Source organism: Phodopus roborovskii, unplaced genomic scaffold, assembly GCF_943737965.1.
Source record: "Phodopus roborovskii unplaced genomic scaffold, PHOROB, whole genome shotgun sequence".
Classification (NCBI taxonomy): domain Eukaryota; kingdom Metazoa; phylum Chordata; class Mammalia; order Rodentia; family Cricetidae; genus Phodopus; species Phodopus roborovskii.
In genome coordinates this window covers 4,428,882-4,448,323 of record NW_026126540.1, presented here as the reverse complement: position 1 = coordinate 4,448,323, position 19,442 = coordinate 4,428,882, and the positions used below count along the sequence as shown (strand labels likewise).

At 39.9% G+C, this 19,442-nt stretch overlaps 1 protein-coding gene across 2 annotated transcripts in view; it reads left to right on the top strand.

Moving 5' to 3' along the window:
• The first annotated feature begins 6,104 nt into the window (after positions 1–6,104).
• Kpna4 (karyopherin subunit alpha 4) overlaps positions 6,105–19,442 on the top strand; it is a 54,337-nt gene continuing 40,999 nt past the window's right edge. The window contains exon 1 of one of the 2 annotated variants that reach the window (XM_051198780.1): positions 6,105–6,498. In XM_051198780.1, coding sequence (XP_051054737.1) covers positions 6,430–6,498 — 69 coding nt within the window. In that variant the 5' untranslated portion in view covers positions 6,105–6,429. Of the gene's footprint in view, positions 6,499–6,881; positions 7,033–19,442 lie in introns of those variants that run through there. The other variant, XM_051198781.1, reaches the window with a different exon arrangement.

Here is a 19,442-nt window from a genome sequence, read left to right as displayed (position 1 = left end):
TCAGTGACCAAGTTTATCCAGAACATCGGGAGATCCAAACCTTTGACTCTGGAAGCATCTGAAGAATCCACTGAAACTCCACTGGAGAAGGTCTCCAAGAGACTTCAGGGTCTTGTGTGACATGTTGACAAACTATAAACAGAGTATTGGTAAATCCTATGAGGTGTGTAGTGTGTATTTCAAGATTAATTTAAATACCTTGAAAGTGTTGTCTTTAATATTTATTTGATAATTAAATATGTATACAGAGTACCATATTCACATGTAGTCCACGCTCATTCATATAGATTTAAACTAATGTCTTACTTATATATGATTATTCAAAGCAGTGACCTGCTTCAGGACAACAGTCTGCTTTCACTCATGCCATTGAAGACACTCCTTCTTGAGAAACTTTGATTCTCTACTAGGTCAATTGGTTGTTTTTCCACTGTTCTCTGTGTCAAAACAGAATGTATAATCCAAACTGTTCTCTGTTTCAAAACAGAATGTATAATCCAAGTGCAAGACATCTCTGAAAATAGGGACCTATCACATTCACAACACACACACACACACACACACACACACACATGAAGGGTGACAGAGGACAGAGAGACAGTTAATATATCTATCCCTTTCGTTTCTACAAATTTTAACTGTTTTTTTTTTCCTTTAAGAATCTCATACACACACACACACACACAGACAGAGAGAGAGAGAGAGAGTGGGGGGGCAGTGACAGAGAAGGGCAGAAACAGAGAGAAACAGTTAATAATCCACCCTTTTCATTTCCACAAATTCTTAACTGGTTTTTTTTTTTTCTCCTTAAGAACTAAAATAACATTTTCTTTTCTTTTTAAAAATGCATATTCTCCCTGTGTAGCCCTGCCTGAAATTCAGTATGGAGACAAGGATAGCCTAAAACTTAAAGAAATCCACCTGCTGCTGCCTTCCAAGTGCTGGGATTAAAGGCATGAACCACCAACTCTGGGCATGACATTTTCTTTTAAATGATTATATCAAGCACACAAGTGTGTGTGTGTGTGTGTGTGTGTGTGTGTGTGTGTGTGTGTGTGTGTGACTGTGAATGGAATTTAGGGCTTTATATATGCTGGGCGAGAACTTTCTACTGAGCTGTCTCCAGCCATTTCTTATTTTGTTTTCCACTTTAAGACAAGGTTCCTCCTAAGTTTCCCAGGATGGCCTTGAACTTTCCATCCTCTTGCCTCAGGAGTTTCAGGACAGGCTCCAAAGCTTCACAATGAAACCCTATCTAGAAAAACAAAGAATGCCATTGGTGGAAACCCAAGAGAAAAACTAGCTGTAGAAAGGAATCCAGACAAATACAACATAAATCCACTCAGCAATACCAAGCTGGCTTTTACTTGATTTTACACGACACATGACCCATTATGGTGATGTGTTGCCCTCATTTTATTTTTTTCCTGATCTTAAGGTTGAAACAATCTTAAAATTGGCTATCATGACAGATCCTTTAGACCTCAGAGTCGTCCCAGGGAGCAGAAGTCATGCTTTTATTCAGGGGATCCGACTTTCTAAAGCAGAAAGCCTGGGGAAGGCCCACCAACGTGGGGTTTATTCATCCCAGGTGATTTTGATGTAATTGAAGGTTGAGCAGCTTTGTCTCCTACTTTATAGAGCTAGACTTCAGTGGTGCAGCTGAGGTCTGTGTGTGATATCAGGTAAATGGAGAGTTTATCTACCAAGAGTGTGGTGTTTAGAGCTAGGCATATACTCGAGCTCCAAACCTGCAGGTTGTGTGAGGCCCTGAGAAAATTACTTAACTGCACCAAACCTTAGGCTTCTCATACAAGAAATGGAAATAATAGCTCCCTTCAAAGTGCACCATGAATACTGACCTTAAGTCCTTCCCAGGGGGCTCTGGTGTCAGGATTAGTGAAAATGCCTGCTTGAACATTCACTGTGTACTTAAATCAATTACTACACATCTCTATGGTTCAATTTTCTGGCTTGTAAAGTAAATACAATTACTTCATAGCATCATTGTAAGAACTCAATGCATTTATACAGCTAGATGTGGTGACTCACTCCCACAATCTAAGCACTAGAGAGGAACATGCAGGAGGATTAGGAACTCAAGGTTACTCTTGGCTACACACCAAGTCAGATGCCAGCTTACTCTAACCTGAGAGACCCTGTAACAACTGATGTTTAGAATGCTGTCTTGGCCAGGCATGGTAGTATGTCTGTAATCTTAGCATTCAGGAGGCTAAAAGTGGAAGGTTACAAATTACAGGCAAACCTTAGCTACTTTGTGAGACCTTGTCCAAAAAAAAAAAAAAAAAAAAAAAAAAAAAAGACTGTCACATAGTGCTGGATAAGTGCTATTTTATAATAGCAGCTCAATATCTGATAGTTATTATTATGATTATACACTTTATATTGTTTACAATCTACTGTCTTTTCTATCTTCTAAGTAGCTTTTGTGGATTTTATCAAAATTAACTACATTTAAAAAGAGATTTATTTTTATTAAATGTGCATGATTGTTTCCTGATTGTTTCCTGTGTGTCTGAATATAGGCGCATCACATATATGCAACGCCCTTGGAGATCAGAGAGAGTGTCAGATCTCTTGGAGCTGGAGTTTTACATGTAATGGTGAGCCACCCAGCCTGAGTGTTGGTATCTGAATTTGGGTCCTCTGCAAGAGCAGCAAACATTCTTACCTGCTGAGCCCCTCTCCAGTCCCAAATGCCTAATTTTGATAGTATAGTTATATAAGGTATTACCATTGGAAGCAATGGAAAAAAGGAAGCAAAATCACATAGTACCTTTTTGTTGTAATTCTTATAAATTTGTAATTACTTAAAAATAAAAAGTTTTAAAAAATTAAGGCAGGGAATTTGTCTGAAGTGGGAAGTATTAGGATGAAGGTTGAGCTTAAAATTAAAAGTTTTCTTTGATTAAATAGTCAAAATTAAGTTTGAGAAATAAGTTATCCTAGTATGGTGGCATAGACAAGTAACAACAGCACTGGAGAGACAGGCAAGAGGATCAGGAGTTCAAGGCCAGCTTTTTCTCCATTAAAAAAAAAAAATTAAGGTCAGTATGGACTAGTGAATGCTAGGTCAAACAAACAAAAAAACAAGATCTTTTTCCTCCCTCAATAAAATTCATAACAATTTCAAAACAAATAGTTATTTTCTTCAGACTGTCCAAGCTGTAAGTGAGAATCTCCTGGTAATAAGAAGGCCAGCATAAAGTCCCCGATGCCTGGCCATTTTTCCCCCCAAAGAAAATACAAGGATGCTACTACATTAATCCATTTGTTGTTATTGTAACAGACCATTTTAGCCTGGCTAATTTCTAAAGAAAAGGTGGTTCACAGTTTTGGAGTTGTTCAAATAGCACAGTGCTGACTCTGGTAACTCCCCTCCTGTATGGCAAAATTATGGTTACACAGGCAACCAAAGAAAATTGACCAGTAAGGCATGTCCTTTATTGTAACAACTCTATCTTGAGAAGTAACAAAGAGTTCCACAAGAACTATCTTAACCCTTTCCTAGAATTCCTCTGAGACTGGTAATTCAACAAACTATAGTAAGTGATATGATTCAGTGTTTTTCTCTCCAGAAAGAACAATCCTAACTGTGACAAACACAAATTATATTTAAGTAAGATCTAGCAATGTATAAAATTCCTTCTTTCCTTTATTCAATACTATGTACCATTTTGCTCAAGTAATCACACAAACCAAATCCACTTGTTCTTCCCCCCCCCCCATCTTTACACCAAAATTTTCTTATCCTAGGCCCACCCTTCCTTTCATTCTTTTTTTGTTATTGTTTTGTTGTTGTCTTTGAGACAGGGTCTCACTCTATAGCACAGTCTTGCCTAGAACTCAGACTCAGACTTCCAAGTACTAGGATTACAGGCATGATTTGACACACCTAGATCTCATGGTTTTGCTTTGGAACACAGGATCCCTTGATATGCCCAAACCGGCTTCAGAATTCTAGAACTTACTGCTTATGTCTCCTAAATCTGGAATTAGATGAGCATACACCACCATACCTGGTTTAGTCATACTTTAAAATATAATAGTAACCAGGTATGCAAACACAGTGAGGAAAGGGTCTTTAAGTATGAGGACTTGAGTTTGATCCCCAGCAAAGCCAGTCTAGGTGTGAGTGCCTGTAATTCCAGCACTGGGAGGTGGAGGCAGGAGGATCCTGAGACAACAAGCCAGCATATTCCAGATGGTGAACTTCTGGTTCAGTAAGAAACCCTGTCTCAGGGCCATAAGGGAGAGAGAAATAACAATGTGGGACATCCTTCTCTGGCCTCTTTTGCACAAGGATGTGCATACCTAAACATGTTCATGCACCATACATCCCCCAACATACACATAATGAACTTAATCTGAATTTTAGGATCTGAATTCAACTTACATTCAGTGTGAATTACTTCCAAAGAGATTGTTTACCAAGCCAAGCCTAGGACAAAGTATACAAAATACCAGACTTACTTGAAAGGCATTGCTGCATTTAACGGGTTTTGTTTCCACCATTCCTCCCTTTATAAGCACTCTTCAAGCGACTCCTATGGTTCCAAAGCTCTTTATCCCTCATTCCTGAGAGAACTGTCCTTCATCCTGTCTAAACCCATCGCTATCGTATTATACTTTTTGACTTTAAAAGTGTGTGTGAAGTATTTGCATCTTAAATTCATTTCTGCATGTGGTTCTGCCCAAACAAACTATTCCAGAAAAAAGAAAAAAAAAATCAGAAGCTGAAAGTTCCCAAAGGGGTTTGTAATAGGGTCTCTTGCCAAGTTCAAACACACTTCCCCATCCCTTACTTCTTTCTGTTGCTACTGCTTTACAAATTCCCACACATTTGAGAACTATTAGTTGGCAAAGAAACGCACACGGGCGTGCACGCACGCGCGCGCGCGCGCACACACACACATACACACATGAGAGAGAGAGAGAGAGAGAGAGAGAGAGAGAGAGAGAGAGAGAGAGAGAGAGAGAGAGAGAGAGAGAGATTTGTTTTTAGACAGGGTATCACGATGTGGCTCAGGCTGACCTCAAACTCCAGAGATCACCTGCCTCTGCTTCGCAAGTGGTGGGTTTAAGGCACGGACCACCACACTCGGCTTAAACATAATTTTAAAAACATTTCCTCATTCTCTTTTCTGAACTAAGGGCCTCCAGCATACTTACCCTCTGCCAGTATCTCTGTACTTTTTATCTTGAGATGCACGCGCGAGCGGGGAGGGGGATGTCACTAAACTGCTCAGAGTGGCTTTGAATTTTTCTAGTCCATGCGGGACTTGCACTTGGGATACGCCTACTTCAGCTGCTCCCCTCATCCCCAATAGCTAAGATTACAAACTGTGTCATCAGCCGTCACCTCTTCTGAAAATTTTGAGAGGCTCTTTTGTATCTTGTTTTACTTCCGCCTTTGGTTACAATGTTCCTAGTTAAGATGGTATCTTTGGGACTAACTTCCTTTATCGAGAGTTACAATGTTGCATTTGCTATATCAAGCATCATAGTCCTATACAGTAATACTTTGTGACCAAGCAGTTTAACTTTCCAAGACGAAATACTCAAAAAACGGGTATCGCATAAGTGTCAAGTCTCCCCCAAGTTTCTACCTGTTGCGGGCACTTGTTCAGAGGTCCCTTTTCTTTTCCTCTGCCCCTCTCGCTTTCGGGATGCATATCACCCCAGTCAGTCCCAGCACACCCCCCAGAACAAGGCTAAGGGTTTGGGATCCCGCGTGGAGCTTGGACACACCTACTTTGCCTTCCAAAGTCAATGAAGCGCTCAAGCAACATCGAAAGAGAAAAGGGAATCCCGACCTCCGGGGCTACCCCGACAACCGTACCACCATACATAGGACCACTACAGCCTGCCCATCCCGCCCACGGCCGGGTCTGCCTCTCTTTGGCTTCCTCGAGTTTCTGCCTCCGCGCGAGGCCCGTCCCCTCCCAAGCCCCTCCGCCCCGGGCCCTTTCCTGCCCTAGACTCTCCCTTCCCCTTTCCTTTTGCGCTTCCGCCCCCCGCTTTCCATCGCCCCCTTTGATTGGCCAAGCGCGCCGGAGCCTGGCCGGCCAATCGGCAGACCGAGCTGGCGGCGATGGGCGTGGCCGCAGAGCCGGGCCCTCAGATCGAGGCTGCCTCCCCTTCTCAGCCGGCAGCGCATTCCGCCGCCGTTGCCGCCGCCGGCCCCGCGGTTGTCTTCGCCGGTGCTGCTGTGGTGCCCGTGCTCGGGACAGGAGGGGGCGGCCGGCTGGAGAGCGGAGGCCGCGGAGTCCCGGCGAGAGGAAGGAGCGGACAGGCGGGCGGGCGGCGCAGGCGGCGGCCGGCTTCCTGGGAGCGTCGGTGCGGCGCGGTGGTTGGGGCGGATCCCGCGGGGCCCGGGCGGGGGGGGGAAGAGTCGCCGGCCCGGCCATGGCGGACAACGAGAAATTGGACAACCAACGGCTCAAGAATTTCAAGAACAAAGGCCGCGACTTAGAGGTACAGTGAGGTCCGCGGCCTCGGGCCCCGGCGGGAAGCGGGGTGCGTGCGGAGTCTGGCGGGCGCGGCGGCCGGCATGGCGCTGGGCAGGCGGGCGGGCCGCCGTGACGCGGGCGCCGCGCCGGGAAGTTTGTGCCGGGCCTGCTCCGCCTCCGCCGGCGACAGCGCCCGGGCCCGCCGGGTGCGGCCTAGGCCTGCCCTGTCGAGCCGGCTGGACGCGGGTGCGGGCGGCCGCGGGGTCAGCCGCGCGCAGGCTCGGCCGCTGCGAAGGCTCCGGCTGGTCTCGGGCCCCGACGCCAGGCGTTGCGGGCGGAGGGCGGCGCGGGGAGCCAGCGGCCACCTCGTAACTTCCCTCCGGCCTGCGGCGCCTGATCTCCCCGACTCCTGTTTTGCCCCAACGTCTAAACTACAGGAGTCAACTTGTCGGTTGAAAAAGACACCCGCGCTGCGAGAGACGGTCCTGGTGATGCTAACAGTGCCTTCCAGCGGCCTGGCTTTCACGCTGGTCCTAGCTGATTCAAGATGTGGCTCACGGTGTGCGATCCCCCTTATTTGAGTTTGACCATACATCTCTTTACCCCTGTCCTAAGAAGAGACTCCTAGCTGAGTTCGTACATAGAAAGCCCAAAGGGTTATACAAAGCTGTCATCCTCTAGTCTACGGTCCTTTCCCTCCTCCACCTCCTGGTGGTAGTGGCAGTGAGGAACTGGGTGGTCTGTGGATTGACACCATCACGTATTTTTAAAGAGGGGAAGAAGGCTTCATTGTCTTAGACACAGCTGCTTCCAAGGTTCGATGTATTAAACACACAGATTCTCCCCCACTGTGTGTGCGCGCATTAATAAACCCTTTTCTTTATTTTGGGAATTTTTTAGGTGCCTACATTTTCTTTAACACAAACCATTCTGGGTCAAGTATTTAGCTTTTAAGAGACAGTGGTAAAATGCCTTATTTCCTCCTAACCGATCTTCTTATTGCTGTAGTCTGTGTCTGAACTTCAGTTAGCAACTTTCGTTTACTTTTTACAGTGCCCTTCACTCTTTTAATGTAGTTTGGGCTGTTTCAGCTAATTGCAATAGTTAGGACTGTATGTCCCAGGGCTGTGTGTGTGGCTGTTTGAAGGTTAATAAAGATTATTTTTGGTATAATTTTTATAGTGAAAGAAACTTAAAATCTTTTTAAGGTTTATTTGTAGGAATGTTTCCTATTCATGTGTTTATGAATACCACGTGTGTGCCTGGTATCCAGGGAGGCCAGGGTGTCCAGGGGATCCAGAGTAGGATCCCCTAGTCATGTGAGGTGCTCTGCCTGCCGGTGCTTGGAACCAAACCACTGAACCATCTCCTCAGTTCCCAAATTTAACATCTTTATTGGAGTAATTTACATGTCACAAAAGTCAATCTTTTAAATGTACAATTCATAGTTGTCATTAAATTTACACGTGGAATGTTTTTAAAGCAATATGAATGTTTAGAATGGGAAAAAAATCACAAATTAGGAAACTAAAACTGATAAGTAACACAAAGTTTTGAAATTCAGAAAAGTATCAGGTAACCAACCAGTCTCTAATTCCTTTTTTGCTTGTCTTTTTTTGTTTTTGTTTTTTCAAGACAGGGTTTCTCTGTGTAGCTTTGGAGTTGTAGAGCAGGCTGGCCTTGAACTCAGAGAGATCTGCCTGACTCTGCCTCCCAATTGCTGAGTGTTAGGATTAAAGTTGTGCTCCATTGTTTGTTTTTCAATATAGGGTTTCTCTGTGTAACCACCCTGGCTGTCCTGGAACTTTAGTTTTTGACCAAGCAGGCCTCAAACTCACAGAGGTCCACCTGCCTTTGCCTCTAAGGCATGTGCCACCACCATACCTAGCTTCTAATTCCTTTCTTTGCTACCAGTTTTTTTTTTAACAGATTGTTGAAAATACAATTGATCCATATAAAATGTTTTTTTAATATGCTCACATAGTTGTGCAATCAGCACCAAAGTCAATCTTAGTATGTTTATTACTCTTTAAAGAACCCCTGACATAGTCATTAGCAGGGATTCTCTTTATCAGCTACTCCAGCCCGAAATGATGTTTTGTTTGCCTATTCTGAATAGTTTGTATACATGGAATATACATTTGATGATAGTTTGTTGCTACCTGCCTTAAAGGTCCAGCCATGCTGTAACAAGAGTAGGGCTAAATAATATTTCTGCATATAGTTCACACCATTGTGTTTAGTCGTTCATCTTCATGGACACATTGTTAACCCATTTTATTAGTTACATACTGCTATGAACATTTATGTACACATCTTTGTGTAATAGTTTTCTTTTGGTTACAAACTAAGAAATAGATACAATGATACTGAAACTTTACATCTAACTTTTTATAGGGTTCCCAGACTTTCTCCCTTTCCACCCCATCCCTCTTGTTGTTTTTTTTAAAAATGATTTACTTCATTTTATGTACATTGGTGTTTAGGTGTCAGATCCCCTGGAACTGGACAGTTGTAAGCTACCATGTGGGTGCTGGGATTTGAACCCAGGTCTGGAAGATTAGCCAATGCTCTTAACTGCTGAATTATCTCTCCAGCTCTACTTCTTGCTTTTTTTCATTGAACAGGGTCTCACTATGTAGCTGTGTAGCTCAGGATAGCCCTTACACTTTCCATCCTTCTCCCTCATCCTCGAGAATGCTAAAACTACAGGTATGTGCCACCATGTCCAACCTACAACCACACTGTTGTATTTTATTTTGTCTGTGGTTGACCCTGCTACTCTCCCAAGTTCCGGGATTGCAGGTATGTGCTACCCTGCCCTGTTTTACAATTATTCTTTTTTTTTTTTTTTTTTAAATTACCCTTTCTATGTATTTCTTGCTATTGCAATCTCTTAACAGATTAAAAATATTGAGTCCACTTGGCCACTGTGATAATTTAAAACAATATATTAATGCATATTAGATATATTTTTGGATCATAATTATAACTCTGAATCCATGTATATGTATTAGAAGTTAGAATATTTTCATTTTTCCATCTACAAATATGACATGACTAAATAATTTTATTTGTATGACTTTTACTCAAAATCACATAAGTGGGTGTAGTTTGGTGGTGAATTATAGTATGTATGAGGCCTTGGATTTGATCCCCTATTACACAAAAGAAAACAAAAATTATGTGTACTTGTAATAAGACAAAAATATCTTCTATTGCTTTTAGAAGGTGTGTTTATTCCGTTTGCTACTTGCATGCCTGTATTGTTTAAAAACATGTATGTACATTTCCCCCCTCTAGATATAGTACTGCACTGTGTTTTATGTGCAATGTATGTAGAATATAGCAAATACTAAGAAATGACTGTTTTAGGCCAGTGTATCCTAATCCTGTATACCATTTTAACATTTAATCTGTGCTTTAAAAATGAAATATTTCACATAATTCCTTTCTTACTAAATTTTCAAAATCCATTTTCCATTTTACCATTACAATATTTCTGTTTAGATCAACTGTATCTTAAGTGTTTAATAGTCTTACATGGCGGATAGCTACCTTATTAGACAGTGTATGCTAAATATACAACATATAGAGTGAGATTATTGTTACATTTGGGCAGGGCTGATTAGAAACAATAAGTACAAAATCTGCCAGTTACATTTATTTTTACTTGAGCTGTAACCATGTGTGACCTTGGAAGAATCATTTTTAAATCTTAGGATTCTTTGCACCTACAGAACTGTTAGTTCAGGATTAAGTGTGATTGAATCTCTTGCTCCCTTACTTGCAGTTAGCTGTTTGTGGTTTTTAGGGTTTTTTCTCTGTGTGTGTATATATAACTTGTTACTTTGTACTTTATGTTACAAAGAGTCAATGGGGAATTGCTTATTGGAGGACAATTTAGGCATAATGATGTGACACTTGTGAAGTCATAATTTTATGATTCACAAGATTTCTATCTAAAATTCCTAAGTACCTTCCAGTATATCATGCTAATTCCTCCAAAAATAGCCATGCTTTCTTGAAAGTACAGAAGTCAAAGGACATGTCTATCTATTTGAAGTAATGTTACTAAATGATGTCTATCAAAGCTTAACTTCTTCCTATACCAGTTTGAGGGTAGTAACAGAAAAGGCTATACACACACAGTGCAATATAGGAAGTAGGTAGTGACCAAACTGTCAGTGAGGTTTATCAAGAACAAGCAAGTTAAGCTGCTTTAAGTTTGACAGTAGAGAGGGACTCCTCTTTTGTAGCATTTCTAATAAGCTTTCAAAGTTTATATAAAAATTCTAAAAGTTTTCAGGTTCAAAGAGAGTATGTTAGAAAATAATTAGAGTTTGTGAAAACAACTTATGCTAATTATGAGTATTGAAATACATAATTTTGAGTATAAAATATGAAGTCAGGTTGAAAAAGTAACAATAATGAGCTGTTTTGATTTTGGGTAATAGCCTTGTTGACTCAAAGTGTACAGAGTGAAAACCATTACTAAGCTACTAAGTCTTAGTAACTTTAGAGACTGACCTCTCTCATCACAAATCTTGGAACATATTTACTGTGCTTAAAATAACTACTGTCTGATTCTTCAAATAATAGTCCAAGCATGAAACAATAATAGAGATCTGATAGAAATAGCCCTAGGATTTAAATTAGGGTTTCAGCCTCCTATCAGTTTTTCTGGTTTATAAGGCAACTGACTTCAGAATTGCTTCATTGATAACTTCTTAAACTATCAAGGGGCTGAAGAGATGGCTCAGTGTTTAAGAGCACTGACTGCTTTTCCAGAGGACCTGGGTTCAATTCCCACCATCCACATGGCAGTTCACAACTGTCTGTATTCCAATTCCAGGGGACCCAACACTCATGGAAAAATACCAATGTACATAAAATAAATTTTAAAATTTATATCAAGATATCCTTAGTCTTCATGGTTAAATGAATATACACTATTAGGAAGAATGAGTGATTTTTGGAAGAATGAAACAGCTTTAGGAAAAATGCATAGGTAGTTTGTTTTAGTTTAGTTTTTGTAGGCAATTGAAATAATACAATGATTTGTTTGGAGGGTGTTTTTATTTTTAGTACAATATTTCATTGTGTAACCCATAGCTGATGTGGAATTTACTATGTAGACCAGACTAGCCTTGAACCAGAAAAGATCTACCTGCTTCTACCTCTGAAGTGCTGGGATTAAGGGTTTGCACCATTATATCCTACTTAACAATAGTTGGAATTTTTAAAAATATTTTTATTTTATGTGTGTGGATGTTTTGCCTGTAAGCATGGCTGTGTACCACATGTGTGCCTCTTGTTTGCAGAGGTCAGAAGAGGGTGTCAGATCCTATGTATCTGGATTTACAAGTTGCTGTGAGCCATTATGTGGGTGCTAGATATCAAACCCGGGTCCTCTGAAAGAGCAGCTAATGCTCTTAGTTGCTGAGCCATCTCTCCAGCTCCATTGGTAGTTGTAAAATATTGATCCCTGACAGTGGTTGTGGTTAATTAAAATATTTTCATTGTTTTCTGTACTGAATGAGAGCACATACTCAATTATTTTGACTTGCATTATTTTGGGGGCCTTCTGGTTTAGTTTTGGCACAGAGGCAGGAATATATTTGAAGGAGCTTTTTGAGCAATTATTACAGGTATGTCTAATTCTTTATCTCAATCTTAGAAATTAAAAAGAAACTGCTTCTGACTTAACAGTCAAGGGAGTGATTTTATCTTGGGTGTATCAAAGCCCTCTGTTATTTTTTATACTCTACTATCTTAATTCTTCTCAGCCTAATACAGATCTCAATTTTAGTCAAGAGGTTTCATTTCAAAGCATTACTAGCCTGTTCTTTAGGTTAGTTACTACTGCTCTTAATGCACAGATTTTTGGAATTTTGTGTCACTTGGAACTTTTAACACTATAAAACACACCCTGTTTCCATTTACATTTGGTAAAGTCAGTGTCCAGTGAGACTGCTTTCATCTACTAGTCACTACTTTGAGAATTGTTTTTTGAGTGTCATCTACAAAATATGACAGAGCTGGGCCATGGTGGCACATACTTAGACTCCCATATAAAATTAACATTTTCAGCAAATGTCTGTGACCTGAAAGTCTTTATGTGTGCTAATCAGTGTGAATTAGAAGTGTTTTCTGAGGCTGCAGTGATGGTTCAGTGATTAAGAGCAATTAGTTCCTGTTAACTTGAGTGGCTCCTCAGTCATTTGTAATTCCAGTCCTAGGCAATCTGACTCCCTGTGTTCAAAAAATTAGGCTGAGGCAGGAGTATTACCATGGGTTATCCTGGGCTGCAGTGAGACCAGGAAAGAGGAAGAGAAAGAAAGGGAAAAGGGGACAGTATGTGGGGAATTTTTTATTCTATTTATTATTTAAAAAAAAAGATTTACTTATTTTTACATGCATTAGTGTTTTGCTTGCATGTATGTCTGGGTGAAGGTGCCAGAGTCCCTGGAACTGTTGTTACAGACATTTGTGAGCTGCTAGGTGGGTGCTGGGAATTGAACCCAGGTCCTCTGGAAGAGCAACTAGTGTTCTTAACCTCTGAGCTATCTCTCCAGTTCTAACAGTATGTGTTTTAGTTCAAAAGTTTGCAGATGTTTGAGGTTTGAGACTCATTATGGGTTCTTAGTTTTTATTTGTGTATCTCTTTAAATATTTTTCATGTGAGAATTTAAAGTGTATGTGTGTATAGTTTTTTGAGACAGGGCTTCTTTTTGTGTAACCCTGGTTGTTCTGGAACTGGGTCTGTTGCCCAAGCTAACCTTGAACTCATATATCCACCTGCCTCTGACAAGTGTTGGGATTAAAGGTCATGCCCAGGTAAAATCAGTACTCTTTTAAATGTTGGGGTTGGCAAGGGAAGTGGGCAAGCAGAAATGTTTGCTACCAAGCCTGATGACATGGGTTCAATCCCTGAGACCCACGTGGTAGAAAAGAGAAACAACCTCTCAAAGTTGTTTTGTATTACTATAAAATTTTTAATGGATAACTTGCTTTACCAAACCAAAATTATTTAATGAGAAGAATGTCCATATGTGACATTTTTTTCATATTTCTTTAATGTCTGGTTTAAGAGAAGACAGTTCAATTTCCATATCAGTTTCTGGATTTAACATATAAATAAGTGTTTGAAAAAAGGCATTTACCTTTTCAGGATACTTAATTGAAGATACTATATATAATACAGCCCCAGGAAAACATTCCACTGACAAAACCAAACTAAAGTTATTCAGATCTTCCAAATGCTGACATAGTTTGTTATGCAATGAGAAGATTTTCTTCCAACCTAAAGAGATTTTAAAAAAGAAAATCCACGCTTGCTATTAAGTACAAAATCATTATAGTGATGGAACCATGTCAAGCTCATGGTGATGGACACAGTTTTCAAAAACTAATTTTTACTGAAAGCCCAAATTTTATCATTAGCAGTAAATACTGCAAATTGTTTTCTCTTAAGCAACAGGCTTACTTTGCTCATTTTTTAAAAACTGCCAAGACACTGAATCAAAATAATCATAATTTCTCTGTCATTCTTTCAAGTGAAAGTGGTGTTTCTTGAAAAAATGGTTAGTTCAATTCACAACTTAATTGTCCAAGTACGTTTTTCTACATCTGATTATAGAAGTTAATATTACTGTAGGAGTCATTTATGTATACTCCTGTTCTGTCACATAATTCAAAAGAAAAGGTCAATATTTAATTGATAAATGTTCTGCATGTGTATGCTTATTTACTTGTTTATTTATTTATTGAGGCAGGTAGTTCTCACTGTGTAGTCTTGGCTGGCTTATAACTTGTGTAACAGTTATTGGCCTGGAACTCACTATGTTGACCAGGTTGACCAAGTACAGAGCTCAAAGGTATGCACCACCATGCCTGGCAACGAGGCGTGAGGGTGTTTTGTCTGCATGTATGTCTGTGTACTATGCATGCCTGGTGCTGTGGAAGGCCAGAATCAGGTGTTGGATCCTCTGAACTGGAGTGGCAGATGGTTGTAAGCAGCGGTGTGGGTGCTGAGAATTGAACCCAATTACTCTGGAAGTACAGCTAGAGTTAACTGCTGAGTCATCTCTCCAGCCCCAATGACATTCTTCAATAACTTGGCCTAACTGAAATACTATTCACAGTGTAATGCTTGTTTAACCTAAATCATGCTAGAACACTAGCAATTTTAACCCCTTTGCATCAATGCAGTATTAGCATGTATATATACACTAATACATCAATACACACATTATTGACCTTTTTTTTTTTAAAGGAAGATAGTTTGACCTTGAAAATTCTTTTTTAAATGTCTCACTAAGCATGGTGGCCCATGTTTTTTATCCCAGCACTGGAGAGACAGAGACGGTGGATCTCTGAATTGGAAATCTGAAAATCTGAGGACCCTTAACCCCGTGAACCACACTCTTAGCATGGTTGTAGTTTATTAACATTGCTTTTGTTACAGATAACTATCACTTATAATTGTATCAACTCTTATGAAAAACAATCTTTACCTTTATTTTGTGTGAGTACATGTATACAAGAGTGCATGTTCACTATAACAGGAATGTAAGGTCAATGAAAGAGTTGATTCTGCCTTTCTACCATGTAGGTTTGAAGAATCAGAATCAAGATCATTAGGCTGTTTTGTTTTTTCTAAACAGGGTTTCTCTGTAGTCCTTACTATCCTGTAACTCTCTTCTATAGATCAGACTTACCTAAAACTCAAAGACCTACACCTTCGTCTGCCTGGATGTGCTGGGATTAAAGGTGTGAGCCACTACTGCAAGGAGTTAATGCTTTATGTGGATTTTGTCTCTGCTTTCCCAGAAGATTGTAAGGTTAACCAGGAAACAGTTTATTGTTTCATTTTATGTGTATGGGTGTTTTGACTGCACATAGCCTGTGTACCACATGTATGCAGTGTCTGCAGAAGCCAGAAAAGGTCATCAGATTGCCTGGCACTGGAGTTACAGATGGCCGTAAGCAGCCATGTGGGTGATGGGAATTTGAACTGGGTAGAAAATCAATCAGCCAGTGCACTTAAGTTATAATTCACACTGTTTAGTATCCATAATGATTTTCAGGTCATAGACATTTGTTGGCTTGACTATTAAAAATGTTAAACTTTTTATATTAGATAGTACCAGAATAAAAGTTGGTCACTTGCCACTTTTACTGCAAATTTAATTTACTTTAAACAATGTAAACTCTTTGTGATTTGGACACCTATAATCTCAGTACTCAGGAGACCAAAGGCAGGAACATATTGAAGCCAACCTGAGATACACAATATTTCGTTTTACATTTTACTTGGGAATTCATTGAATTTTTATTAACAAAAGCCAGAATCTTATAGTAGTAACATTTACTAATTTGATTATGGATAAACTTTCCAATATTAAAAAGCAAATTTTCTTGTTACCTATTGGCTCTATTCTAACCGTCATGCTGTTATGGCAGACTGTATCTCTAGAACCTTGAACCAAAGCAAATTCTTCCTGAATATTACAAAAATGGAAGACATTGTATACTGTCTTAGTGTCTTTCCATTATTGCTGTTCCAGCTGAGTTGTGTTAGCTAGCAAGCACTGTTACTGCTCCTAATGCCTGCTTTGGTTTAATGCTGTGTTTGTGGTTCCTCCAAGGAGCAATTCTGTAAATCTATTTACTTTGAAAGTTGTGCCCTGGAAGTCCTACATTGAGTGGTCTCTGTGTAGTCACTATAGATGGTCCTATCTTGTTACTATCTGTCCTGCCTCTGACCACTTTTAGTTTTTTGGTAGTACAGAAAAAGAAGCAAAATGTTAATCTAATATTTTTACATAGTTATGTTTTTACTATATTATGGAAACCCAAGTGTTTTTTAGCTGTATATTGGTTAGAAGGCTACTGTGGCCTTTTTGATGTTGTTAAAATTGAAAGTTGACTGATAACTTACAAACAGAAGGAGCAGATTTTAGATTGTGTAGTTGTTTTAGGGAACTGATCCAGCTCAAAATAGTTCCACCCTAATGAATGGGAAATCTTGATCTTATAATCAGATAAATTCAAAGCAACAGCTGGCATTTTCATTAGAGTCATAGTCTAGGGACGGCATAATTAACAGTATGGATATAACCTTAAAAGCATTATACTTCCTGCAAGAAATCAGAAAACACACACACACAATCCCATTTACAAATAGAAATATATGGCAAAACACTCTACATGCAATACTTCTGACACCAGATTGGGAGATTGGGGCATTTTCTCCAAATTGGAGGTGGAAGGTTTTAGTTACTCTCAAGCATTTTTTTTTTTTTTTTTTTTTTTTTGGTAGTTATCAGCTAGGTAACTACAGTTCAGAAGCTAGCTGTCTAGGATTTAGTCCCACAAGATTGCTCGACATTTTCCATATGCTGTTTGCAGGCACAGGTTGTAGCCTTCTGATTGATCAGCTAGCAGTAAATGCAGACTACCCCCCTCTGATTGGATAACTTTAGTAGCACACAGATTTAGGAAACAATTACAAATACTAAAAGACTAAAATTAAACAGCCAAATAGAAGAGTTGTGTGGGAAGGGCCACAGAACTTCCATGACATCTCCCACTGTGCTGCCCTACAGGTACTGCTACACATTCAGCTCCGAAAACATACAAGATAGTTGTTGTTAGGGTGCAGGTTGTTTTGTAGACATTATTTACATAGGCATGATTAAGTATTAGTGGTTGGTAATTGCTTCAGCATTCTCTCTTGCCCAGAGAGAGAGGTTGGGAGCTAAAGATGAAAAGGCTCTGCCTTGTGGCTGGGACAAAGCTTATATATAAGGTTCTGGGTTTAACAGTTCTGCAAATAATAGTAGTGATAAAGTTAAGCCCCATATCTTCAATTATGCTCCCATAGGGTTCCCCAGACACTGTCATCTTAGAATCATTCTAATGGCTTTTTTTTTTTTTTTTTTTTTTTTTTCTGGTTTGGTGTTGTTGTTTTGAGATGAGGTCTCTTTGTGTAGCCCCTGCTGTCCTGGAATTGCTATGTAGACCAGCTGGCCTTGAACTCACAAAAATCCTCCTGCTGCACTTAAATGACCTGTGCCACCATACCTGGTTGGCACTGTTTTTGAGCAGTCTCCTCCCTTTGTAGCCCAGGCTAGCCTATAGTTTATAAACTTAACATTGCTCATACCACAGCCACTTGGTTGCTAGGTTATAGGTATGGTAAATGCCACCTCTCCTGGCTTCTAAGGATTTTGAAAGATGCGTTGGGAGTGGGGTTCATAATATAGTGTTAAACATCTGGAATAAGTAACTCAATGGAAACAAAGTAATTATTGGTTGCTAAGAGTTAGGAAAAAGGAAATGCTTTAGGTATAGAACTATTTGTGGTGATGAAAGTCACTTGGAGTTAGAGGGTAGCAGTCATTATAAAAACTCACTGCATTGTATTTAATTTAGGTGAGTAAGTTGAATGGTATGTGCATTATATTTCAGTGATACTAGTATGGCGACAGCAAAGAATTCTTTGGGGCCATGACCAATTTCTGCTACCCAATCGTGACAGTTGAATTTGTGCAAGCTGCTCTTTGTCACTGACTTACTTCTACACTTAACCTTTAATTTCATGCATTTGTTCTGCAGATAATTATTCAACATCAGTGTCTAAGATCTTGTTATAAGCATGAGTGCAAAGCAATGAACAGTGTAGGTTGAATTTCTATTCTACCAGGTCAAGAACTCTCAGAGCCTGGCCTTAGGCTGACCGTGTGGCAGGATGTAACTGTTGTGAGCTTTATGCCCTTAACAAACCTTCAGTTTGAAGGGAAAGGCAATCCTATGTGTTTTCTATTTAACGCTTCCCTTGAATAGAAAAGCCTGATCTCTAGAGTTAGAAGATTTAGGGTTGCATCTCATTAGCTACACTCCATTAGGAAAGTTTAATGTTTTCAGCCTTAACTTCTGCATCTAAAAAATTAAAATCCTACCATTGTGAGTACTTGTTTTGAATTAAGCTTTTAGCAACAACAGGGAACCCTCCTTTATTTAGGTTATGGTCAAATCCAGTAAGCTCTTGGGAAAGTTACAAGGCCAGTTTTTACATTATCTATGATACTGAAGGTATGATTGTCTTTGTGAAATCCATGGATTTTTATCATACAGCTTACTTGCTGCCAAGTGAGCAACTCTTTTTCCTAGCTAGTATCTTAATCTTGGTATTAAGTTAATATGTGTTAAGTTACTGAAGATAATTTATCTGAGTTTAAAACAGCCCAAGCTAAAGCAGACCACCTAACCTAGATTTTTTTTTTTTGGGGGGGGGGGGGAGGACCATTTAGGTGCTTTTCTCCTAGTTCTCTGTCAGTCAGTTCCACAGGGAGCATCTCACATACGGAATCTTCAGAAAGCATCAATAAAAAGCAGTTTCTTTCAGAAAAGGTTGCTACTATAGCAGTGGTGCTTCATTCTTTCCTTCCTGCTATAACTGACAGTGTTGCGGATCAGTATTAGCTCTTTACAAAGGGGTTATTTGTTTTGAAATTGCCACTCTTCAATTACAAAAATAGCTAGGGTAAGTAAGTCAGGCTGGAGAGATGGCTCAGCAGTTAAGAGGACTGGCTGTTTACTATTCCAGAGGACCCGAGATCAATTCCCAGAACCCACTGGCAACTCACAATTGCCTGTAACTCAACTTCCAGTGGATTGGACACCCTCATACAGACATACATGCAAGCAAAACACCAATGCACATAATTAAAAAAAAGAAAGTTTAAATAAAGTAAAAAAAAAAAAAATCCATGCTGAGGAGTACTCAGTGGTGAATGAATGCTTGCCTAGCAGCATGTTTAAGTTTTAAGCTTGAAACCTAGGACAAGTGGCTGAGGTGCCTACGTAACATATCAAAGCAGACTTGGCTGCTAACTAAGTCTGGCTACCAGTATCCCCCAGTCCTTACCTGACCACACACCGTGGCCTCTATCCTGAACT